Below are 18,843 nucleotides of genomic sequence, written 5' to 3'. Positions count from 1 at the left end.
ATGGTCCCTTGACCTTTTTCTATTTTTTGCAATGCTGCAAGGACTGTTTCTTTATTTTCCAGCTATTTCAGGTGCTCCTGCAGTTTACAGAGAATTTCTTCTTATTCTCTCTGCACCCAGATTATCTCTTCCAGTTGATACTTTATTCTCTCATATGTTTCACGGCTTGTCTTGTCACTCCATCCCAAGTTTCCCACCATGGTTTTCAGCATATATTTGCACTGGCATATATAATTGCCCCTGTCAAGTCACCGCAGAAAAGTTCGAGCTCCCTTTCAGATAAAAGCTTTCATCCCACCAGGCTTTGCCTTTATCTGCCTTCCTCACAAGCCATCCCATCCCAAGTTTCCACACCCAGGTACAGGTTCCTGAGCTTGAAGTGAGGCAGGTGGTTTAGACCAATTGTGCTTTCAGCTTTTGTCCTCTTCAGACCTGTTTCTCAGCCTCACCAGCCCCTTTAGAGGTAGCAGAGCAGGGCCAGATGAGCTTGTCTCTCTTCTTTAACCCCTTCATTATGATGGCAGCTTTGGCAAAGAACGCTACAGACATAAAAGTGTTGAGAGGCATCTAAAAAGGAGATGGATTTAAAAACCAATGTAGGAAACAACCACTGATCGTGTAAGTACCGAATTACTTTGAGCCTTATTGTCCTTTTCATGTGGACTACTGGTTTTGCTTGAAAAGCCTCAGTGTTTAATTCACAGAGATTTCTATTATAGTAAAATGCTATTCCATGGGCAACAGATAAATATTACATGATTCTGGTTTTGTGTAGAGGTCCCATGCTAACACCATCCCAGGAGAAAAACTAAAACCCTGAAACAAAGCTAGGATTCCCAACCATGAAAACAATTTGCACCTGCAGTCAGTAGCTTCATTTACCTAGACCATCAAAACAAGTCTTTGTATCAGAGATCACCCACCTATATGGGTGTACTCACATATAAATAAAACCCTCACAAGGAGAACAGACACCCCCCACATGGGCACCACCTGTGCTGGGAGACTGAGGAAAGTGGGAACACTCTGGCGGCTTCCCATGGGTTCAGCTCCGTAAGTGCAGAGGAGGTTTCAGTGGTGCAGAGAGCTCCTCCCCACTTGAATCCAGTGATCCCCATCTCATGACACCACACTTCATTGTTTCCTCTCAAAAGCAGTGGTTCAGATTAGCCAGCAGCCCTGGAACTAGCAGAGCCATGCTGCTGATCAAATATGGAGTTGCTCCAGATAGCACATATATAATATAATCATCGCATACACACACCTCTAGCACTGGAAAAGCTTCGTCATCAGACCCTTGACAGCTTTTCCTTACTAAAAGGATTTGGCACACGACCTCCTTCTTCTTATATCTGGTATCTGAGGCGGGAATGTATCTAGCATTTGGACCTACAATTTCGGTTCTCCAATATATATATATATATATATATATTTTAATCTACACAGAATGCTTTAAAAATCAAGTTCTGAACCAGAAAGAGGAATAGATTTGCATGTGCTTGTTGGCACAGACACTGCAAAAGGAGCAGCTGAAGAGGAGGCCAAGAACAAAACCTTAATGTAGTTCACCATTCAAGGAGATGGTATTAGATGAGCAAATGCTCCCGTAATACGCTGAATCCATTAGCAACTCCAAATCAGACAGACAGTCCCCATGGATTTATGTCACAAAACCTACATTTACAGGAATACTATTCCCTTCTGCAGGAAAGGCTTACCAAGAATAAAAACCCTTGTAATGAAAACCAGCAGAGAGAATAAATTACCATAACTTCATTGTATTTCAGCTGCACAGATAATAACATGGGTATGAGTTTCATGCTCCCTGCACGAGAATGTTCCTGAATATCTTGATGACACCCTGATCACAAACAAGGATGAAGATGCTTTAATGTGGCCATGTTCTCTCTCAGTCACACAATCCCTGTTCGCCATTCTTCCTGTTTAAGACACAGTTGATAACAAAATGGTAGGTCTGATTTTGTTTATCTTAGAATATAATTTATAAAAAACCCCTTGACGATGCATACACATGCACATACATTTTCAGAAAGAGATGAGATTCTGAGATTCTTTCTTATAAATGACTGCATTTTCCAGATACATAATTTAGACATCCACTTCATAAAATATGTAGTGGAGATGTTTTCCAGAATATTCTCTTGAAGAAAGAACATTAGCTATCATCTTCCAAGTCCTTAAGATGTTCATGGAATGAACACAACTTTATTCATCTTTTGCTACATATTGTAAAGTTACCTTCTAAATTATTACTATGCTTTTTTATTAATATAATCCAAATGAGAAGAACAGTCATTGTTTCCTTACTCTCCTAACATGAGATCTCAAAGAAAAATAACGAATGTGAGACTGACTGCTCAAGTGTCCTGCTACACTCTTCCTCACATGACAACTTTTTATAAACTATAGATAAATCTATGTATTAAAAATTCATCTATGCAGACAAATCAAATTCTGATCTTTTTGCATACGGATATGAAATAATCCGAATGTGACTGGTTGCAGAGAGCACGACTGGTCTAGATTTTCAATTTATCCTACACTTTTAAGGAAAAAAAACATTTAGAATTATTCCGTCCTGTATTGTGCACATCTTTTATTGTAATTATCTGGGATTTGAACTATTGCATTAGCTATTATCTCAGGTTTCTGTAACATGACAGCTTTTGTATGTCTGCGGCCACATACATGCATATACAGACATATATATGTTTATATAAACACATATCCTCTATTTTTTCTATATTTTTTCTGTTTTTCAGATGCTTTAATATTTTCCACAACAGTGAAAATGAAATGCTGAACTGAAGTTTGCTTTTCTTGAGTTCATTCACAGATCCCTCAAAAGTAGTGCATGGACTATAAACAGTCCATGAGCCGCACACTGATTAACATTATTTCTGTATAGACCTTGGATAAACTATTTTAACTCAAAATAGTGTAACTCAGTTAAACTGTTCAGATCTCTAACTCTAGATTTAGTTTCCTAAGTTACTGCAGCTTTCCAAAGCTGACCTTTTTCACCTCATTCACCTCACGCAAATAATTTTCCTGCTGTCACCAGCCATTGCATCATTAAGTTTTGGTGGAATTATATACAGATTTTAAATCAAGGTTTATCAACTGTTGATGATAACTTTGCGAGTCACTTGGTATGATGCCTTCAGCTCTGTAGTCAACTTTTACCTATATTTGCTAATTGTAAAGTTTGCTTCAAAATAATTTTTGCCTTTATTCTTTTGCTATTCACCATAATATTTTGACATCATCGAATATTCTTCTGTCTCCCATCTGTTAAGGCATAACCTTCAGATATCATGGCAGTAGATGTCTCAAATACAAGTGGTGTAGATATACGAAACATTAGATAGAAAGAGATCTTGTTAGCAGTTGGGTAACATAATGGGTTTAGTTCAAATTACCATTTTTCTTCTTTCTTCACAATGAATCACAATGATCATCAAGTGCTAACACAGTAAAAGCAGTAAAATTAAATCATATTCTGATTCTCAAACTCAGGCATGTAGTGAAATCTTAATCAACAAAATAACTGAAAATATAAATATTGTGTAGCTTGAGAAAATAAGTAGAAAGCCACATCAACAAAGAAAATTCTTTCAGCTAACCATAAATCACTCAAATGCCCCAAATCACACTGTTTAAAAAACAGGTTACCGAGCTTCATCTCTTTTGGTATGTGTACACAAAAATGTCACCGTGGGACAGGCTAGGGAAATTAAGAGGAATCACCCTAAATACAAGCCAGCTTCCCTCTTTCCAATCCCTCTGCTATTTCCTTTTTACAGTAACACAGTAGCATTTGCTGTGAAAAGATCAGAGGAAATGTCACTTCATTACTCTATGACTAACTATGATTAAATGGACGGAGAGGGGAGCTCATGACAGTAGTTTTTTGGCTCACAAGTAATTCCTGAGTAATACTCGAAGCAGAGAAACTTCTCACGCAGTGAATGAGCATGTGAGTGGACACATGGCAGTGCTGAGTGCTTCCTTCAGTGGGACAACACACTGGAAATGTTCATTTTGGCCCTCAATTCTTATTAGGCAGTTATCCATCAGCATCACACCACCCACATTTAAAATTGCAAGAAGTAAAAATTCACACACAGAGACCAGACTCTGTGATTGGTACTGAGCATGTAGCTATCAGGCTCCATAGTTTCAATAAATAGAAAATCACCAAAAAACAAACCAATCCACCAAAACCCAACCCCAAATAAACAAAAATACCTCCACCCCCCAAAAAGTATTAATATATTTTTCCTTTTTACATACCTGTTTTTTCTAGTTCCTTCTTCTTGACATAACCAAGTATAAAATTCTCTATTTTTAAAGTAAGCGTAGCAGAAAGAAGACACTGTCACAGTAACTTCAAAGTTACCTATACACACTTGGTGTCCCACAGATGCACTTAAGTCAACTTTCTTTTGCTACCCAGGGCATGACTTGAACCATCGACAAACCGAACTAGTGCCTCAGCAACACATCTACAGACACAACATGCAAACCACTTCCAAATGGTAAGTGGCCAGTGTGACTAATGCCCAGTCAAGAAGGTCCAACATTCCTTGCTGTCCAATGGCAGAAATTAGGAAAAAGTTTGGAAGTCAGCTTTCTAATCTGTTGGGGAATCATGAAGAAGAAACAGCCTGGATTCATCACTGCCTTTGTGATCTCCTTTACCCTGTTATTTGTCTGCAAAAATAGAGGCACTTCTTTTGACAACTGGGAAACAACAAAAAAAACCACAACACACTACCAGAACACATGGTAGTGTGGAACAACCCAGCAGGTCTGAAATACACATTGAAAGTCAAACTGACTCAGCTAGAACTGTTAACTACCCATTCGACTTGTGGCTAAACTGAGATCTGAAACGTTGAAGGCAGCTGCAAAGCTCAGTACTGAGTACAGCCCAACCACTCCAAGCTCTCATTGTGGGTAAACTGTGAGGATGCGAACCCCATGAAGAATAAAGGCAGAGTTTACACTGAGATCAGAAAAATTACATTTCTGTAGGGACTAAGTGAAAATTGGATGAAGATTTTCTGTTACGCTGAACAAAAGAGATCTCTGCAGTGTGCTACTGCCACAGATGCAACAAAAGAGAAGTCAGTCTTACTCCCTGGGGTTAAAGTTACTACCTCAATGCAGCTGTCAGCCAACACAGAGCAGCTGCTCTTCAATATTACATAGCATATGCGCATAAGAAGTGGCTCTCGGGCTCATGTTTGCAGGAACTCCTGCTGCTGGTGGTTTGGTGGCCTCGCCTGAACCGTCCTGACACGGTCCATAATAGCAGCATTGAAGAGGGAACTGACTTCTTCTACAAAGGGAGCCCACGCACTTCCTAAGGCGTAACCTGCCTCCCACTTGCTCCTGCTGGCGTTTGGAAGGACTCCTGCTGACTTGGAAGCTCCATAACAAAAGTGGCTGTCAGGCACATTTATCACTGCGTTACACAGCTCCAGAGTGAAAACAGAGATGAGATGCAACTAGACAATCTTCTGGACTGCTAAATTTCCCAAGGAACTCTCTCACCAACACTCTACTTCTCTGCATTTTTTTTTTAAGTAGTAAAATGAAACCTAACACAGAGTCAATTTTTGATCTGTTCCTTCTCATTCTTTGAGAAAACAGCTATTAATTACAAAGTTTATGTTTCTTTTTTAAGTATGCAATTTCTTTTTACCATCAAGGATTTTGTTTATGTCTAGTAAAAAAGAACTGCTCCTACTACATACTTGCTCAGGTTGTCATGCTTCCTCTCACTTACTAACTGCTTTTAGCTTAATGGAATAAGAACGGTGCTAATTTTATGCCTAGGTTCAGTAAAATGGAGTCCTGACCCACAGATGCCACAATCTCAAAATATCTTAGGTCTACAGAAATTTATCTACATGTATATAAGCATGCCACTAAAGGAAAAAGAATATTCACCCTGTCACTGGAAAACTTAGGTACTCAAAAGGTGCCCTCCTTTTGACTGCTGAGGAGAAAGCAATGACATATCATCTTAAGCCTCGTAATATGGCAGGAAATTTCATCTTTGTTATTCATGACTGGCTTGTGATATAGCTGAGAACAACATGCCCATCTTCGCAAAGCTGCACTGGTCTCTGACACGTCACAACACATGCTGAAATCCCAAAAAAGAACCCCAAATGCTGGAAACAATTTCTTCTGCCAGACAGGGCTGTCAAATTCCAGTTCATTAGAAGCATAAATGTTTCCTTGAGAGTACTGGGGATTTAAACTGTATTTTATTGGTGACATTTACCAATGCGCTGTGGTAATTCAGTCACTTGACTAGCTGGTATTTCTTTGCTAGACATCTTCCTCTATTCACCACTGAGAAGCTAAGGAAGAGTAACCCTGTTAGATGAGATGCTATTTCCACTAACACTGTTTTTCCCTACAAAATTATGCCTGGTGTTTGCCTCTTCATAATCAGTCAAATCTGGAGTAATTTTTCTGCCCCGATACACTTTCATGGACACCTCCTTTTCTCCTGAAAACGTAATTCCTAACAGCATTAATAAAAACTGCACATGAGCAGTTCAAGAGATAAGATATAGAGGATGCACTGGAAACTCATATAATACTGCCCCTTCCTCTGTAATAACAACTTTCTGGACTGAAGCTTTCTTTTAAACTTTACCCAGGGCTGAATATGCTGAAGACAGTCTTAAAAAGTCCCTAAATATTAGAGGAGTGATGCTATAAAGCAAACCCCCCAAAGAAGAATGAAGGCAAAAAGGAGGAGCATCTTTAAAACTTCATACACTCACAAGAGTGAGGGAATGACATGGTGCCTGTGGTAACACCATGGTAACTCAATTAGAGGATGCAGAAGACCTCATCCATTTATATTCCTAAGAATAAGATTTTAAAATAAATATTTTAATTATTTCCAAAGTTAACAACTAGATTTACCCTTGAGGAAAAAACAAAATGATATGAAAAAGTTTCTTTTTGCATACAACAAACATGAACTCAGGCCTTCAGGATAGTTTTCAGCCCGGATGGGCCCCTCTTGCCTGTCGCCAAGCAGCCCTCCCCCCAGGCTGCCAAAACTTCCACAGGGAACGCCAGTAGGGCAGCAGAAATGAGGTTACCTTTTGTCAATTTACTTCCAGCTGTTTGGAGAGGTGATGTAGCCCATGCTGACAGAGGGACCTGCCCACTCAGACACAGTGCCTGCAGCGGGACTCCAGCAGCAAGAACATGTCAGCATCACTGCAGTGGCAGAGACTGAAATGCAGATGGGACACTACTCCCTGGAGTCTTGCTGGGAGGCAGATTAAGCTGTAAAAATGCAGAAATCTGCCTAAAACCACTTATCTCTATTCCAGAGAGTATCTCTGATTTAGGAGATACCAAAACTAAGTATTTATAAAGCACATGAGAGAGTGAGGCCATCCTTCCGTAGCACACTTGGCCACAAGAGGAACCAGAGCCCATTTCCACCTGACGCCTCACCTTGCAGTATGTTCCTAAAATTTCTAGGCAAGTACTACTGTAAACTTTATACGGGATAGAACATTTTCATACAATGACCAGTTTTTAATCCCTACTGTTTTAACCCTCAGCAGCTCAGCACCCTGTTCCTCCTCACATCACATTCACCTTTCCAGCAGAAAAGGCTGTGCCCTCAGCACAAGCCACATCTGCTTCACCTCCAGTTTCTCTCACATCCCCCTCATTGCTCTTCTTCCACCCAGTCTCCCCTTTCCCGTTTGCTCTGCAGAGCTCTAGGCAGTGCCACAGCTCCCGTTCCTGCTGCCCGTTCCCCTGATGGCGGCTCAGCTCCCTTCACTCTCCACCAGAGCATTCACAGCTCCCCAGTGTGCTTGGGGCCATGGGTCCCACCAGCTGACTGCACAACAAAGGCCTCCAACAACTACCACCTCTTTTCTCCTACTCCATGCCACTCTTCTATGGTTCCTCAGGCTTCACCTCCATTTATGTAATTCTGTGGATATCTCTCACTCCAAGTAATAAAAGCTCCTGGTGGGCACCAGATTTGCACAGACAGAGCGCTAATTTGGCTGCAAAAGGAAACCCAGCACTCTCATGAGAGCACAAGGATGGAGGCATGGTTTTGCACACTGGCAAAATCTGCCAGACCTATCCCGCTCAGCTCCAGCCTGTCTCACCCCTTCTGTGCGCTCTGGGACACTCATCCAGACTGGGTTTCTGACAGGAACAAAATGCTGCAGTATTTTTGAGTCTCTGTCCCCTGATGTCTGCCAGAACTATCTGAAAGAACAATGACATTTAAAATGAACTCATAAAACATTTGCAATGTTCTTCTATCCTGCAGCAATGCTGATACTTGGAATGACGTTTGTGCAAAGCCCCATCCATGAGCCAGCCACGGATTTCATTATTTACAGCTCAAATGTCCCACCTGTGTTCATATTAAAACTGGCACCACTTACCAATAGACTTTTTCTACATAATTTCAATTAATCTTTAATATTTAGAGAGCCACACAATTAGCTTTTTAAAAATTTTCCTCACAATACTTTTGAGAGAAGTAGTGCAATCCCTACCACGCAGCACGGGACAAGGCACAAAGTCCAAGACACTTGCTGAATTCCTGTGCAAGAAGTTTGGCAAGAACTAGCCAAGAACTTCTGTAACATGCCCAGCTCCTGCAAATCCAAACATGCTGGGAAAAACACTTGCTCCATCTTACATGTGCAGCAGATATCAGAGCTGCCATATCAGCTACTAATATCTGATATCAGATAGCTAATGGACACTTACCATCTCTTTATTTGACTGCTTGCGGTTTTTCCTGCAAACCTTACAGGAGCCTGCATGCAATCACATCACCTTATCTAAAAAAGAGATAATTTCTCTGCAGAACTCCAGCCACATGCTCATCCTCAGACAATCAAGGGCTGCAGCAGCACTCTTACTTCACATAGTACATGCTTGATTTGGGAAGTGCTTTCATGTCTTTCTTTTCTATCAAAGTTTCACACAGATTGGTTAGTATGCTGCTGTACTTTAGATCATCCTGAATAATTAATAAACAGTTTGCCAGCTCCTGAATATATTAGCGGTGAAGAAATATTGCCTGAACTTGTGAACTGTGATCGGCTTGCTGCAGAAGCGAAAAACCTTTTCTCCTCCCTTCATTACTTCTTACAACAATACATTCAAAGAAATCTTTTGAACAAAAAGACAATACTGCAAATGACTAATACTCATCAAATATAGTAAATCTCCTTCTTTAGTTCCACATATACACTACGGTGGAAAGCATAAACAGCAATTACAGAGGGAGCATCTTCTTAACAAAAATTAATCTCTCTCCCTCTCCTTCATGCACTCACTATCTCAAAGCAATCTTGAAATAATCCTGGCTAAAGGTGCTCTTAAGTGGAAATAAAAGAGACAGGATGGGTGAAAAACCTAGAAGGTAAAAGGTTATGCAGTCTGCTCTGCTCTCCACAGTCTCTGCCAACTCCAGTAACTGCTGTTAATCAATGATGCAGAAAAAGGAGTAAACACGCTAGGGCTGTAGCCCAGACTTTCTTTACCCCCACTCCCCCAAAAAAAAACCAACCAAACAAACAAAAATCCAAGTGCCAAGGAACAGGAATTTATACTTTTCTTTTTTTTTTTCCCACACTTTATTACAAAGCCTAAGAGTGATGCCAAACACGAAACTTCCTTTAGTGACAGACTTGTCTGCAGCTCTCCCCTGTGGTCAATCTCTCCTGCCTTCTCATGAAGTAAGTCCTAATGGCTGCTGTTGAGGAAGAAGGGCTGCAGCACTGGAGGTGGCCTTGAAGTTCCCACATGATACCAGAAAAGAGAGTTTACAGATTTTGCTTCCACTCCTTATTCTTTCGCTACAGTCTGTTTAGTAAGTCAGAAGAAACACAGAAGTAACTTTTAGAAATAGAATGGAAAATAATTAGAGACATGGACAACTAGTATAAACACATGTTGAGTACGAAAAACCTCCAAGCACAATTCCAAAGCCCCAATCAAATGCACAAAGCCAGCAAATCCACACTGACTGCCTATTTACAGAACTTGCCAGCACTTCTAGGAGTTTGCTGAATATTCAGAAGTAGTTTAAGAAAGACAGGAAACTTATCTATGCTCAAAATTCCCAACAGATATTGTTACTTGTGATTTTTACTTCATTCAAAGTAAGCTGTTGACTTGGTTCTATTACTAGAAACTACTAAGTTTATAAGCAACTGAGTGACAAAAAGAGACCACATGGTTAAAATTACTATTAAAACAATGTACAGGCTGGTAACTTGCTGTCACAACCAGGGAATCCTGATTCTGTGGAACACTGGAATGTTTGTAATGAGATAGTATACAGCCTTGTTGTCAAGTCCTTAACACCATTTTTAATTCACACTTTTAAAAAAAAATAAGAATCCAGGTTTGCTCTTGTTGCAGTTGCTTGTGTATGAAGCAAAGCATAACCTACATGCAGCTACATTCAGAATTCATCCTTTGATGCTTTAGGCTCCAAACCAATTTTTAGATAACTGATCATCTTGTAAATTGGAGTGCACCGTCCTGCTTTTTAGGCTTGTTTTATCTCACTGTATTGGAAACATCTCAGGAGCATAAAAATCTATGTGTGCAGAAAGGATCCGTATGTGCAGTAGGTGATAAATTATCTTGAAAATCCGCTATAAAGCTTTGATGGGTGAAAGGCAGGCCACTCAGCTCCTTATGCTATGCGCTATGTAGCAACATTTGACATCTTTATCAGAGTGCTCTTATTCTGTTTCCATTATAATAATATCCAGAATAACTTCACCGACCTGGGTATGGTTAAAGAAATGCATTCCTACCTCTAACAAAGAGACACATTTCTGTAAGCAACTTTATGCAGTAGATACAGCTTCCTAAAGGACCCATTCTTGGGGCTAATAAAGGGAAAAAAACCGAACATGTCCATACATAAATTAACCACAGCATAGGCTCTGTAATGCACTGCTTGAAAGGCAATTTTTAAACTATAAAGTGGTTAATTTAGCTGTAAACCTGACCAGCTTACACATTTCAGCAAGTCTTTGCGATTGGACTACACTGTTATACTTAACATAATTATTGTAAATCATGCAATTTTGATTTAGCATGTACATTCAATGTAAGTGATTACCACAGACTCTTTGGTATGCACAGCATACTGCACAGTGCCCAAGGTCTTACAGAAATAGATTTTGGGGAAAAAAAAAATCCTAGTGTTTCTCCACTGCACAAAAAACCCACTCTACAATAAAAGTAACTGTATGAAGAGCAGACTTGTGGTTGTGCTTACAACTTGAAATGTGGCATTTCCTTATATTTAACTGATCCAAATATAAGTTACCATTCTCTCTGAGCCCAGTACTTCTCACAGGGAGATCTACAAAAATGGCTACTACTTCAGATTCTTAATATAGCTTTTGGCTTACCTTGCTCTTTTGGGATAAGAAAGAGATAAAAAATTTTAAAAACCTCTTCTCAGTGCAAATTTTAGTAGCTAATATGGTAGGGAAGATAGCTAATATCTCTTCAGAACTGCTTCAACATTGCTTAAAATATATATACATACATATATGTATCTCTCACTGAAATACATATAGATAATCACAACTAAAAAGAGACTGAGCCAGCAATATTTCAGCTCCAAGGTAAAAGCATGAGAGATTTATGCATGAAGAAAATCATGTACATACATCACCAACTCCCATCCACCATAAACATTTTAACTGCTATTAAAAGAACTCGTAACTGAAAAAGAGCGTGGAAACAACACGCTGGTGTAGAAAACAGGAACGGCTTTTTGTTTCTTCACTAGATAGACTAGATCTAAATTCAAGCCATGTCTCAGCATGTACGAGACAATGGTCTCCGTTGCCATTCAGCGCTGGGCTGGCAGCTAAACAGCAAAACAGTTGCTCCCTCACCTTTCCTTCTCTGGAGGGAAGGAAGGGAAAGAGGAGGAAAGACTCCTGGGTTGAAACAAAACAGGTTTAATAAAATAATACTAAAAGGAAAATGATACAAAGCAAATACTTAGCCACTGGAACGTGTGCTCCCAGCAAGGAGACACTGCGAGAACAGCGAGTTCAGCAAAGGTGTGGAGAGCAACAGCCGGGCACAGGGAAGGTTCTGGAACCAGGTCCCAGGAGCAGGAACCTCACAGGGATGGCAGCCATTGAGGAAAAAGGGCTGTTCTGAGCAACTCCCCACTTAAACATGGAATGCAGTGCTCATGCTATGGAATACTTCTGTTGGCCAACCTGAGCCAGCTGTCCTGGATCTGCTCCTCCCTGCGATATACACCTGCTTACTTGCAAAACATGAGAAACTGAGGGGCAACATTGGCTTCTCTATCAAAATAAGTACCATCATCATAGAGTCCTTACATTCCTTCATGCTAAGTTCCAAACACTGGAGACTTACTGGAAGAAAAATATCAACTCTATCCCAGGATGCCATCTTATTCTTGAACTACATTCAAAACAAAGACCATGCTAACTATCAACAAGAAAATTAACTAACCTCATAGAAAATTACCTCGGTTCAATCAAACCAGCACAATCTCATACAGCCCACTTCTTGCAAACTGCATCATCAAATAAAGTAAAACTTTTCTTCCATGGTTGCTTGTTAAGAGACACAAATATGGAGCTTCACCTAAGCTTGGTAACATGCAATTTCATTACTGAAAATGTAATAATGACCTCCAAAATAAAGTGTAATACACCTTAAGAGAATTAATGTCATAGTATTTCAAATTTCCTGCATGAATAATTATTGTGCACTTCCTGCTTGCCACACATTTTGACCTAAGAGGGGTAGTTGCTACAGTGGGAATAGGGAAGAAGACTTAGTGTACAGCAGCCTTGGCAGACGCAGTGACCCTCGCACCCAGAGAAGCAGAATAGTACGTAAAGAGTGCATGAGCCAGGGGCAGTGGTGAAGGAGGACCAGGGGGTAGAGAGGTTGGACTAGATGATCTTTGAAGGTCCCTTCCAAGCCAAATCATTCTGCGATTCTATGATTGTGCCTGTGTCCTATGACTGGCATAAGTTTGATGGCAGAGGACAGAGAAGGAAACCAACATTCCCACCTGGAGCTGGCCCTGGAGCTGAGGACAGAAGTATGGGTTGCCACAATGCCGGCTCTGACTCACAGATATGGTAAGAAAGAGAAGCAGTGGGTCATTGACCACATTTTGGAGAGCATGCCACAACTTCATGGTATATTTGCCTTTAAATTCACTCATAATGCTTGAAGATTCTCCTGCCAGAGATTTTTAAATGACAAACTAAACATGTATAGCAATCCAAAGAGACACAGCCCTGCTTTTTGCTTTGAAAGATTAAGATGAAGTACAGGAAGAGGGGAGTGTAATTGTTGTAAAACACAATATTGCCTGAACATCTCCCTGTTGGGGAGAATTGCTTTTGGAGATTCTCCAGATGCCCAGATGAGACATTTCCACTTACATCCTTATCTGAAAGAACAAAAAATGAAGTTACAAGCTTACTTTGTCAAGATAGGCATGAAAAAGGACGTTCACAAATAAAGGAAAGCAGATATTTCCACTTTTTCATGTACAATTAACTGCATGTGTATAATTTATTAAAAACACAAGACACTAATCAAGCGTGCAGCATATTCATTTCCTTTCACCGTGGCAGAGCCCGAAATATAGCGAAGAAATTGTTTTGGGGAACCGCACAAAGGTACAGGATTAACGCAGAAGGAAAAGACCCTAGTGGAGACAGGCTGGGGGAAGCACTACAGCAAGGAAAATTGCTTTTGGAGCAAAGGAATTCAATGAAAGCACCAAATGCTGGGACTCACACGCCAGGAGAGAAGGGGATCTCCCAGCAGCAGGAGACTGTCAGCTGGTGGCAAGAGTCCTCTTCACACTAACAACGTCAGGGTCCAACCCTGACCTCAGCTAGTCTGACTGTGTTGAGCAATCCATTACTGGTGTCTGAGATGGAAAAGCCAAGACCAAAGAACACAGTAGAGTTAGCTAAAATAACAATGGTTTTACTTTAAATGGTGAAAATTCAGGAGCCTGTCAATAAGGACAGCAACTCTGGTCTGGCGTACGTAAGGTTTGGAAAAGAATATATGAATATACCTCTAGACTGGTTTATTTTTATGTTTTTATGAACTGTTAATAGTAAAACAAGCATAAGGCACACTCCTCCAATGCAAAAAAACAATAGTATCATGCCAGTTCCTATTGGGAGGGAGTGGGTGGAGTGAGTAGTCTCAAAAGAAGCTAAGATTATTTCAAAGTAAAAAAAAACCAAAACCCACCAGCCTGAGTTCTGTTGAATGACAGAAGTGTGAAAGAATTAAGGTGGCTACGATGTATAAGAATATTGATTATTCCCAGGGAAACTGTATGTAAGCAGAGCAACAACTCATCAGTGAGAAACTAAATTAGCACCCAGATCTGCCTTATAAAGACATCAGCAGACAAAAAGGTTCCTCTACTCAAAACCAGGAAAAGAGAAAATGTTAACTTCCAACCTGATGTGTAATAAAGCTACCGAAATAGAAGCATTTTACACATACAGGAAAAACGGGCATTACCCAGCACAGATTAGAAAGAGAAGCAAATCTACAGAGGAAGGGATGATTAATAAATATTAATATTTGAATGCATATGTTTTGAACAACGTGGCCTCATAAAGCAATCTACAGAACAGGAAAATGCATTATATAAGTTTGATTGTGATATTCTTCTCTTTTTGCACTACTGACCTCATTGTATTAGCATCTTACTCTTTCCTGCTTCGCAAAATAAAACACTAACTGATTTGAAGCTATACTGATTAATAAAATATTTCTGATTTTTCAAGCTTGGCTAATACAAATAGTTTCATTTACATATGGATGTGTTTTCAGCTGCATAGTAATGGCCATGAACTGTTTCACAGTAGTCAAGCTAAAAACCAGAAGCTTTATTTGCAGTCACATAACGCTACTGTAACGTTAGAAGTTTCTACCAAAAACCACTACAAAATCCCCAACCACCCCTTTTTACATGTGATATTTTTTCGTTCTCTATGTAACAGATTTCTTTAAAATTAAGGGTTTTTTAAACTAAGACATATTTATTTCTGAAGAGGAAAGGTGTCTTACCCAGACAGGTTTCCACATAGCTGTTTTAATAATCACACAGGACTCAGAGTGAGATGCAAGTAGTATTTTAAAGTTCTGAATGATAAAACCGAAGACCACAAAGATTTACAGTACGTAAAATGCACATTGCCGTAACAGGCAAATTAACTTCACAAGCACGAGATCTGAGTGCAGCCCTGAAAAAAACACATGCTGCTATCTGTCCTTTATCACATAAGAGTCTTTGGCATCCAAAGCATTGATAGAAATAGCTTACAAAAGGCATTAAACAACAGAAACTCATCCTGGATATATGTTCTGAATATCCCTGTCAGTTGTTCCCAGTAAGGCAGAGCATGCACTGACCCAGGAGGGATGACTCTGAGTGGTTGCAGAAATACAAAACAATTACATCTCACAATAACTTCAGCACTTGACTTAGAAAAAAATCCTCCTTCTTGCGTTAAAAAAAAAGAAAGAAAACAGGAACCTTTTTTCCTAGCAGGAGCACAGCGTGGGACACATAAGGATTTTAACTGAAAGAGCCCCTACACCTTGCTGTATTCATAGTTCTTTGTTGCCTGACAGCAAATTGGAAGGACGGTTGTATTTAAAAGTAAAAACATCAGGCTGCAACGGAGTCCCTGAACGAATAAATAGGAAAGCACGTTACCTTTAGCAAGTCTCCTCAGGATTTGACAGCGGCATTTAAAAGAGACAGCTATCATTCTCGCTGCCTGCCTGCCCTGGCACAGCGCGCTCAGGGCTCTGCTCGGGTGAATGCAGCAGCAGCCTCTGAATTCCTCCTCCCGCACATACCAGGCGAAAGGTAGCCCCGGCGGGGAGTGACAAAGCTCAATTCCTCTTGGCTGATGCAGAGATCAGCTCCGTGTCATCCAGCACAGCTGTGTCATTCACTACCACCACCGCCACCACCTGCACGGGGAGATGCAGGGCTTAAAAAGCAGGATTTCTTTAAAAGCTAGAAAGCATCCAGCTGCACACGCGGATATTAGAGGGAGCCGTTCCCAGCCGCTCACAGTCCCTGGTTGCTGTGCCAGGCAAAGGGCCCCATGTTTCAACACATGGGGCGATTTTTCTCCTCTCTGTTCCCTCACATCTTTCTTTTCCCTTACGGTTCCCTCTGGATAAATAGGGCAAAAATACTAGGAATCCTACTTCTGGGGGAGGAGGAGCCTGTTCCAAATGGAAAATACTCTAATCAAAGCATATTAAAGAATTAATTTTACGAATCTGTAGGGAAAAAAATAAATAAATAAATAAAAGAAAAAGCCTGATTTTATCACCAGGAAAGCTTTTTGACAATTGCAGACAAGTATATTACAGCTGTTGAAGCACAGACCACAAGGGGAGGGCGAGAGTCGAAGGGAAGTGATGGATTGTTCTGTGTGGGCAGGACCACCGAGCACTTGCTCATGCCAAAATACATAAAATGATGCTGCATAGAATATACAGTGAATCTGGTTTTCTCCCCTTACTAAAGAGAGCAGCTTCTAGCGCCCCTGAGAACTTATTTCACCAAACGTTGCACTATTTGTAAGATTTCTTCAGCCCACCAGTAGTTTTACATCCTCTTATGGCTATTGAGACAGAAGATGTACCTGCCTTGACAATTCATTCAGAAAAAGATGAAGTGGAGCACAGCACTTAAGTGAGAGCTCCAGCCCACCTCTATGGAGCTGAAAATTTACAAAAAGACAAAACTCCACACCCATTCTAAAAACCAAACAAAACTAAGCTAAAGTTTGTCAAGTCAGATTAATGCACAGAAACCAAGCGCTGCATCAAATACTCTCCTTTAAAAACAGCAGATAATTCTTTCTTTGTCAAGACTTCTGCTTCACTTGGGTGATAAGATTTAAAACCGTCTTCATGTACTCTGTCCCGTTCACTTGCTTCAATTACAAAATTGCTCAGTTTATTTTCTACTACCTTATATCCATCACTGTATTTAATGTTATGGGCCAGCATTAGGGTGCACATCTTCCACTGTCAGCTACCGAAAGCCAGGAGGAGGTATAGGCAGCTTTCACACTTGGAGCCATTTCCCTCTCCCGCTGCATCAGCAGCTCCGTACTTCCCATATTCCAACTCACTATTACAGTAATTGTTTTTCTTATTTTTGTTTTATTGGTTATAGCAACAGCTCTGTTTCCAAGGCCAAGGTGAAATGTTCCATCAGCACAACTGCAATTGCCCAGAGATGCCTGGTGAAAATTGATTTTATTTCATTCTCATTAAAACCAGATAGGGGTAATCAAGTCATCTATTCACCAACCTTGTTATCGCTTCTTGTAGCTGCTCTTGTTCCAAGTGGCTGTAAAATCCAACCAGCAGAAAAGCAGATGCACCTTAAGTCATGGGCTGATCACTCCAGCCCCATAACTGCAGATCTCCACGCAGGGATGGACAGGGTGTGCAAGGAGGGGTTAAAGCAGGGGAGGAATGTGAAAGTTTAAGCCAGTGTAATTCAGTGGTCTGGAAAGGAAATGGAAAAATCATGGACTATCACAGAGGGGGAGAGGAGGTGTGTATTCTTGTCCCGCAAAATAAAAGATGAAACCAAGAAAAGAGTAAGCAGCTGTCTGTCTGCCAACGTGCTTGAGGAGAAAATTTTACCACCATTCTTTCTTGCCACCTCCCGCTCAGGTAACAAGACTTAATATCAATAACACAAATAAATACCACCCTGTATCCCATTTCCTTTCTCTGTGCTGCACTGGAAAAGCTGTTCCAGAAACTATCAAAAGGCTACGGCTTCAGCACACAGTGCCCACTCACTGCTCTTTCAGGTTTGAGATGCCAAAGTCGCCCTGAACTTGCTGCTCCCTTCCTGCAGACCAGCATCCAGAATCCATCTTACTGTCGTTTTGTCTGCCACATGCCTGTCCTTGATGCTGCACATCTTGTCGTGGCCAGAGACACCCATCTGAACACCTCCCCTTACCTCAAAGGTAACCATAAGACTCTGCAGATGATCTTTTAGCTGCCGTAATATTTGTTCTTTGATTCTTCCAAGCCAATACAGACAAGCAAGACTGCACAGTGTGGGGTCAGCTCTGTCTACACCAGGCAGACAGGTCTCCACTCCCAACTCTTTGGAGACACACCTTGCCATCCCCTGCAGCATCAGAGCCATAGAGCCTGCCCTTTGAAAGCAGATGTTTCTGGTGAGCAGCTCTCAACTCTAGAGTCTGCTTTTGTGCTCTCTCTTTCAGAGCACAATTTTGACATCTTAAGGACTTCTGCTGTGCGCAGAACGGCAAGAAGTTGCACCCACGCCATGAGAAAAAATTTTCTACTTGTCTCTGTGATCTGACTCCATGGCTTACCCTGGTTCAGCTTCCTTGGTAGAGGAGGCAAAAGAGAGCACGCTTATGGAGCTAGAAGGTCGTGAAAAATAGAGTTCAGACACAGGAGAAAAATAAAGCCTTTCTGTAAGGACGTGCTGAGCCCCAATATGATTATATAAGAATGTATATAAATGCATAAAACTGTAAGAGCAATACAGAAACTGTGATATATATGTGTGGAAATAGCTGAACACCTAGCCAGATAAGGCTTTACTAACAGGGAAAAGAAGTAGTCCTTAAAGCAAAAAGCTTATTGTGTTGTTTACTACTTCTTCTAGATAACTGATGCATA

At 40.7% G+C, this 18,843-nt stretch overlaps 1 protein-coding gene across 20 annotated transcripts in view; it reads right to left on the bottom strand.

Annotated features, from left to right (window-relative positions):
* GRIP1 (glutamate receptor interacting protein 1) overlaps window positions 1-18,843 on the bottom strand; it is a 326,528-nt gene that overhangs the window by 142,302 nt on the left and 165,383 nt on the right. The window contains exon 1 of one of the 20 annotated variants that reach the window (XM_065048530.1): window positions 15,851-16,022. The exons of 18 other annotated variants lie outside the window; for them this stretch is intronic. In XM_065048530.1, coding sequence (XP_064904602.1) covers window positions 15,851-15,905 — 55 coding nt within the window. In that variant the 5' untranslated portion in view covers window positions 15,906-16,022. Of the gene's footprint in view, window positions 1-15,850; window positions 16,023-18,843 lie in introns of those variants that run through there. One more of the 20 variants, XM_065048545.1, reaches the window with a different exon arrangement.

Source organism: Columba livia, chromosome 1 (genome assembly GCF_036013475.1).
Source record: "Columba livia isolate bColLiv1 breed racing homer chromosome 1, bColLiv1.pat.W.v2, whole genome shotgun sequence".
Classification (NCBI taxonomy): Eukaryota; Metazoa; Chordata; class Aves; order Columbiformes; family Columbidae; genus Columba; species Columba livia.
Note: the sequence above shows the minus strand (reverse complement) of the source record. Positions and strands in the feature narration are given on the sequence as shown.